The sequence below is a fragment of the Hakea prostrata genome, chromosome 2 (assembly GCF_041222555.1).
Source record: "Hakea prostrata isolate BN-2017 chromosome 2, UWA_Hpros_2, whole genome shotgun sequence".
Taxonomy (NCBI): domain Eukaryota; kingdom Viridiplantae; phylum Streptophyta; class Magnoliopsida; order Proteales; family Proteaceae; genus Hakea; species Hakea prostrata.
Window position 1 is genome coordinate 59,275,944 of NC_142601.1, and position 7,919 is coordinate 59,283,862.

General features: G+C 38.1%; 1 protein-coding gene across 1 annotated transcript; it reads right to left on the bottom strand.

The window, feature by feature from the left end:
- Positions 1-826: 826 nt before the first annotated feature.
- Positions 827-4,974, bottom strand: LOC149025319 (Cyclophilin-like peptidyl-prolyl cis-trans isomerase family protein). Its single transcript, XM_089145540.1, has 2 exons — positions 4,170-4,974; positions 827-1,842 (listed from the first exon to the last, which is right to left on the bottom strand). Exons 1-2 carry the CDS (start codon positions 4,921-4,923, stop codon positions 1,634-1,636), a joined length of 963 nt encoding a protein of 320 aa, XP_089001666.1. The 5' UTR covers positions 4,924-4,974; the 3' UTR covers positions 827-1,633.
- Between the last annotated feature and the right edge of the window lie 2,945 nt (positions 4,975-7,919).

Below are 7,919 nucleotides of genomic sequence, written 5' to 3' on the forward strand. Positions count from 1 at the left end.
TGTTGGCTTTCATTTTGATTAGTAGACCATTAAATATTTAATTAACTACAAAAATAATTTTTTTGATAGAGTAAGAACAAAACCAGTAAACATCGAAAGAGGATCTAAATCAACTAGGGTAAACTCGACTGAGTTAAAGCATAACAAAAGGTGCTCAAGGCCTATTATAACCGAATTACGGAGCGAGATTTTTCACCTTATAATATCATCAAATTCCAGCAAATGAACTCACATGAGGAAAATATGTAAAAAGAAAGGGAAAAAATAAGAGTTCACATCCTCTACAATTCTCATTCCCTGTAATTCATATTAGGATTATGATATAAGACCGTCAATAATTCAATGTTTAAAATTAGAACCCATTAGGGATAAAATTTCTGCCAATTTCATCTCTCCTCTTTTCTTGAGGCTTAATTTTAAGAATTCATTAAATTCAGTTCCTAATTGGGTTCTAATTCTGAACATTGAATTGTTGACTGCTACATGTCACAATCCTATATATAAATTACAGGGAATTGGAAGAAATAGGAATTGTAACAGATGTAGTAGATCCAAAAAATAAAAAGGGGGAAAGACTTTTTTTTTTTAATGGGGAAAGACTATTTGAACCGTCAATGCAGGGTTGGTAAAATGGTAAGATCCATACTTCTCAGTGGAGAAGTCATGGGTTCGATCCCTTGCGGACGACAAACACACCCCTGAGGATGTAATCGAGGTGCGTGCAAGCTGGCCCGGATGAACCTCAGATCAACAAAAAAAAAAAAAAAAAACTATTTAAACCTCATTCTACCAATAAGAGCAAAACAAACGGCGGATATGCCAGAAAATCAAACTTTGGTTTTTGTTTTTCATTTTTTTCACTTTCCTGTTCTCCTTTGGGTTATCAATCGCATCATGGGTCTGCTTGTCATGAATCCTGTAATCAAGGAGAGATTGATAGACAATGCATTGAAGCTTTAGAGATAAGGTTGAGTTTCTTTTCTATCTAATCCAACATAAAAGAAAAGGAAGATGGAATGACATGTGAGTAGCAAGAAAAAGAAAACTTTATTTAGCTTTCTTTCCATTCAGATGTCACTTAATCTTTGTCATGCTACACGTGTTGCCAGTTTCTACCTTTAGGGTTTTGTACTTTTTTAAGACTTGGATGGATTGAAAGAATCAAATCATCACAAGGGTCTCATTTTTCTCACCATCTGACCATTATTCTACAAGCATATATATACATATGGAAACCATAATTATGTAACTTCTAAACATTACATATGGGTGAGTAACTCAGGCCCGGCCTGACAGGTCCAACCAACTTAAAACCCAGCCCGGCCCATTAAGGCCCAGTTAAGCCCAACTAATCAGAATTCTGGATTTGTTGCTTTGATAGTTTGATTGATGCAACTGTGATCAAGATGAAGACGAGTTAAACATATAAACAGAAATAGGGTTGGTTCTTTTAGAAGAAAGTATAGAAGGCATCAAGGCTTTGGATTTGAGTGGTTTTTTATAAAATGAAACTTACAACAAAAATCTCCTGTAAGGTTTAGAACAAGCAATTCTACCAAAAAAAGAACAAGCAATATAATCTGAAAATGCATATGTTTTCTGCTACCTGAATGAGCTGATAGTTACTATCAAATCATGGAAGGGTAGGAGTCAGAGAAGGCTTGGTAACTTTAAGCTCTCCACAGTCACTGATATAAACAGTCTTGAGAGGCTTGTTCCATATTGCACGTGCAATCTGGGCTCTATCGTCTCCAAGCAGTTCAGCAAAGTCGTTGAATTGGCGAATTCGAATAGATGGTTTGTAGGTTGGGACGGAAGCGATTGCTGTCACAACATCTAAGCCTGAAATTCAATTGAGACAGCTGTGTCAAGGACGTCAAATTCTAACATGATTACAATTCTTCCAGTAACCATAAGAATAATATAAAATCAAAACATCAATACCAGCTCCTGCATTCAATTAACCCACCAAGAAAATATCCCAGGTTCATAAGGTCAATCATCATCCAATCAGCCAGAATGTATAAAACATCGAGTGATCAATTCAATACAACGTAGATGCTACTAATGTTTGAAAACACCAGAGGGCATGGGCTCCATTGCCAGGAGAGTTGCATTGAGTGCCCAAGGAGCAAGGATTAGCACCACAAGACACCAGGAGCAGACGCATTGTCTTTTTTTCATTCAACCCTTCCTGATGGCTTTCTCTAATGTGGTTTCGCCTACCCTTTTCCTGGAGGGCTTTGGGTTATTCCCCAATCCCCATGCTTTGCCGCCTAACTCCCTTTTGTTGAACTCATGGCTCACCCCCATAATTAGAGAGATGGAGTTGAAAGACCAGAACAAAACTACCAGTTCCCTGGTGGTCCCTCTACAATCCACCATTGAAAATGTTGGGGAAGAAGAGAAAATGCATTAAGACCTTTGCAGAAAAGAGGCCATACGGAGCCTCTGAATTAAACTGTGTCTGTGCATTCATGTACTTCTCTTGAGAAAGATAGGCTGGTCAATAGGAACATGATGAAAGGCCAAGAACAGCAGGGGGTAGTGGAAGCTTTGAGCCTAAATATGTGGCCTGACAGACAAGATCACCTCACAAAAGAAGACTGTAAGCGGTGGTTCAATAGAGAAGGTTCGAGCCTAGCAAGATTAAAGGAATTTGGTGGACCAAAGATGCTAAAGTGCCAGTGGAAAATGGGCTATGGAGTGGCTCGCCAGACAATATCTCGGAAAGCCTTACACACCTTGGAGTGAATCCAGCTAGATTGTAAAAGGCAGCCTATCATGAGTTCAAACTCATGGAATCAGGAATAAATGGAATGTTTAGATGACTAACATGATCCGTCCACATTAGTCTGCGCCGATATGCCATGGGTTATGTTGACAGTCACATTTCCCAGGGTCAGAGTATCTAGATTCCAGAAATGGATTGGCACTACACTTCTAATAAGATATGCCATGGTTTATGTTGACAGTCACATTTCCCAGGATCAGATTATCTAGATTCAAGAAATGGATTGGTACTACACTTCTAATAAGATATGCCATGGTTTATGTTGACAGCACATTCCCAGATCAGATTATCTAGTTCAAGAAATGGATTGGCACACCAAAAGCAGAGGGACTATCAGCAAAACAAAATCAGAAGTGCAAAACTTTAAAATCCACAGGAATACTGATACTCACCAAATAAACTCCATAGTCGAAAAATAAATGGAATTTAAGCACATTTAAAAGTTCTCGAGGAGGACAAAGCAAGTATATATCTTCGTCTAAAGAATATGCATACTCCCAGCAGTACTAGGACCACCAAATAATGGACCTCTAGAAATTTACAAAACGCCAAACACAAATCAAATTTGCTGACAGCTTCTCAAAATCATGATTTCCATTATTTTTCTGTTTCAGTGAAGCCACCTGAAAATTTCTATGGTGAATTGATGTGAAAACGGTCAACTTAGTATAAAGCTTGTAGTGATTTGCGTTGCACCAATTGCAACTTGTTGGTTGCAGGTTCAGAACATGGAAACAGCCTCTCCTGTGATGCAGCAGGTAATGCTGCGTACATCTTCCTTTCAGCCCTTCCCAGACCCTACACTCTAGCAAGAGCCTAATGCGCTAAGGTGCTCTTAATGATTTAAGTTGACATCACTGAAAGATTTTGGCCTTGGCTAAGAGTCCAAGACTTAAAATTCTGGGTTCTTAGATTAAAATATGCATTGCTAAAACATGATAAGAAGTCAAGAAAATAACTAGCAGCCATTTCAAACATGAGAATTTGCTTCGTCAAGCCTTTATAAAGCATGAGGTGCATAAAAACAGTGCACTGAGTACAGTATAGTTGATGGGGAAAAAAAGGTGAATTATATCGGCCAGAGGCATCACTAAAAGTAACCTGGAGAAAATCAAATAGTCCAAGCCTCCAAGTGTCACATCCAAGAAAATGTAAATCAACCAATTCAAAGCATTTAGACAGTAATTGGTGGTTCTAATTTGTCATCATGAACTGAAATTTTACGGGATAAACTACAAAAAATGGATCAAGAACAAAAGAGTCTCTTCCCATTCTAATTTACATTTGAGTTCCGATAAAAATGGTGCTAATCCGGTTCAAAATATCTTAGCTATAACTCAAAATGCCCATGCAATCGAAAACAACAAGGACATACCTTCAAGCACAGCTCCAAAGACGATATTTCGATTATCAAGCTGGGGACAAGGACCAGGCCCGGTAGTAACGAGGAATTCGACATTCCTGTAATCGGGGTTGAGCTTAATCTGCTCATCGTCATCGTTCTCAGACAAACACAGCGAAAGAACGCCAGCCCTCGAATGGGTAAGCGAAAAAGACCTCGGATCGACAGTCTCCGTGTTCCTCGCCAAATCCTGTGGTGGACGCACCTCTCCCCTGTCCTTCCGTCCTTGCCGACCGGCTACGAGGTACTGACCTGGAAAGATCCTCTGAACCAGAGTGCCTTTGTAAGTAGAACCAGAGGAGCCTGTGCACATAGCTTTAAAGTTGGCGACAGTTAACGGGACGTGTTTGCCGTAGAGTCCGAAAACAACACGACCCAGAAGCTCGGAGTCTTCGCAGGCCGATAATTCATCGCCGAATGTACGGTCTGAGCGGAAGTAGTTTGGGCAGATGCTGAAGTCTATGAAGATTCTATCGGTGATAGTAGTGTCGGGCCTCGGCCGCGGTGGTTGAGGAGGTTCTAGGTCGAGAGCATTCTCCTCGGCGGCGATGGAGAGAGGGGAAGACAGAGGGAGAGAAGTGGAGAAGAAGAGGATAGAGCGGCGGTTGAAGTGTATTGCAGGAACTGAGTTGGGATTTCTTGGCTTCGACGAGAGATGGGCCAGTGGACGGTGACCGTGGCGGTGGTGGTAGCAGCTGAAGAGAGGCGTCGCCGCGTAGGATCCCATGGGACTGGGTTAACGAAATTCCACATGTTTGTTTGACGGAGAGGGAGAGAGAGAGACAGGGAACTGCAAATTCGATGGATGGATATGTCCCGTGTTCTTGGCCTGTTGTCTACCACTCGTTCATGCTTGTGTCTGGTCACTTGTGGGCCCAAATGGTATGTGGGACCTTGCAGCGCTCAAGATTTGGGTTTTTTTTTTTTATTTATTTATTTATTTTATTTTTATTGAGTTACACAAGCCAAGGGAACAAAAGAGCATAACACTTCCTATTAATATGATCACTACTATAATAAATGAAAAAAATCTTCAAGTGCCTTATGTCCTCTACTATTGATGCAAGATGCATTGGGGTCAGATTCACAGAGAGGTTGTTTAAGCACTTTTCTAACTTTAAACAATCAAATTCGATCAATACTTCATCCAAGGTATGTAATAAGCCCATTCTTAGTGCTAAGGCTTCACCATAAATAGATCTTGAAAAATGGTCAGTTTGGATACCACCAACAAGAGCTCACCTCTATGATTCCTAATTACAGCTCCCAAACCACCCAAGTCCCCATTGGTTTTTAATGGTGCATCTATATTTATCTTTACTTGGCCTAGTGGGGGAGAGGTCCATGTATCTACCACTTGATGGTTACTTGGAGTAAAACCAATTCCCAAGGTGTGATCATTCCAACTTATATGATTGCATATGTTAGATCTTAAAGCAAGGTCTATTTTCTAGTAAAGTAACTAAAATAAACCTTAGCACCATTCATCTCTTATTCTTCTTCTCTTTCTTCTTCTTCTTTTTTTTGTGAGGGGGGCGCTGATATTGGAGCTATTTTGTTTGTAGTTTCTCGTTTTTACAAAAAAACCACAGGGTTGCAGCCCTCAAATCTAATGCAAGTAATTTCCCCAATCCAACAACAAATTCTAACTACTTCAGGCCCTAAATGATCTCACATGCATTATGTTTCCCTTTTAGTTATGCGATGTAATCCTTCATGAATTGTGGAGTCTTCTTGGAGCGAAGGGATCTTCCAGGCTCAACTTCCACGTGGTTAGAACTCTCCTTATCGGCGTTGCAACTTGGGGGCTCAGCCGGAGCTAAAGATATGGTAACATCAAGCTCCACATAAGCCTACCCAACTTATATTTCATACTATGTGTTAGGATATTTGAAAGTTGATTTTTTTTATATTTTTTTATTAGATTAGTTTTAATCATGTTACTAGGAACTGTAATGATGCTGTGGATTACCTAGCCTGAAAGGCCCAGTCCCTGACAAATTTGATTGTATGGCTTATTTCCACTACTTCCAAGATTTATGCTTTTGATGCTTTGGCTTTGTTTTAATAAAGGCCCCCGTTAGAATATTTCATTTCCATTAGAGTAGTGTTGAAATTGAGAGAAAAGGAGGCATAGAGATGAACAAGCAGAGATGAAGCGATGTTATAATGATTTGGTGAATCAACCTATGTCCACTATGGTTATGGGTTTCCATTATATTTGAAACAATGTATTACACCATAAGAATTATCCCTATGTGTTTCAGATGTTGTGAAGACTTGAGTCATGAGGTCTCTAATAGAGTTTATAAATATTTTGAATTCAAATCAATTTGAACTATACAAGAGTTAGTCCAGGTAGAATTCATCTTGAGTTGTCATCATACGCAAGAAAAGTCCTTTTGATTGATAAGCTATTATCACATGTGAGATTGATCAGAGTTTGAACTCTTATCTTTCAAACATTTAATGCAATTAGAGTTCATCAGGGTTAGAGTTCTATGCAAGCAATCATTTAAAGACTTATTCTTAAGGTTGCATTTGTTTGTTTGAATAAAAGTGGGGTGGGAAAAAAAAGAAGTGGAAAAATTATTGAAAAAAATAAATTTTTCTTACTTTTCCTTTCAATCTTAAAAGTGTAAATTGTTTGGTTGCTTTGAGTGGGATTAAAGACAAGTTACTTGTCTGATGATGTGGCAACTCAACTTTTCCATTATAAGTATTTTTAAAACCCCACAAAATATGTGGGACTTTGAGTAAAAGTGTGGAAAAGTAAAATGTGAGATCCACAATTAACATTTTTTTACAAAATCTCTTCATTTGCTTAACATGTTTTTTTTTCCACCATTTTTTCCCACCCCACATTTGCAAACAAACGCAGCCTAATAGGTAAAACAACAACAATAACAACAATAAGCATTGTCCAAACTAAATGGGGTCGACTACATGGATTCTTGCTCTTCAATCAGTTATATTCGAGGCCATGCAAGATACAAGGCCTAAGCTATACATATCCTTTCTCACCACTTCTTTTAAGGTTATCTTAGGTCTACCCCTAGCTCTTCTAGTTCATCTAATATGGATTATATTACATCTTCGTACAAAAACATTTTATAGGTTTTCGTTGAACCTGGCCGTGCCACCTCAAACAACTTTCTCGAAGCTTATCGTTTATGGGAGCAACTCCCAGACCAACTCTAATATGATAATTTCTTACTAATCAAGAATTTAACTTGTATAGAAAATTTGAATCTTCCGGTACAAAATTAATAATTATAATTTGGACCTTCTTAGATTATTGATATATGTCAAATATCAAAGCAAAATTATCCTTTCTTTTTTTAGTAGAATAACAAAAATAAATCTTAACACTATTGATCATTATTATTAAAAAAGATCTTTTTACTTTGAAATTAGGCACACCTGAACAATTTAACCATATCTATTGAAAACTATACTTAGAAAGAGAAGATGCACATGACACTGGAATCTCACATGTATCGATTGAAAATTTTACTTAAGGCTTGTTTGGTTACTTGAGTTTGGAGATTTAAAAAATACAGAGATTTCAAATCTATAGACTTCAAATCTCTGGAGTCATGATTCATAAAATTAACTATTTGGTTAGCCTAAAACTTTGGAATGAAATTTGTATATTTATCCTGAAAAAACATTTATTGAGTCATGGTTCAAATGTATAATGCTTTTATAACAGCGGTGAAA

Excerpts from the sequence above, each read along its gene's own strand:
- LOC149025319 (XM_089145540.1), bottom strand. The coding sequence starts at position 4,923 with ATGGGATCCTACGCGGCGACGCCTCTCTTCAGCTGCTACCACCACCGC. Across the intron at positions 1,843-4,169 it reads CTTTGGAGCTGTGCTTGAAG|GCTTAGATGTTGTGACAGCA; the intron begins GTATGTCCTTGT and ends ATTGAATTTCAG.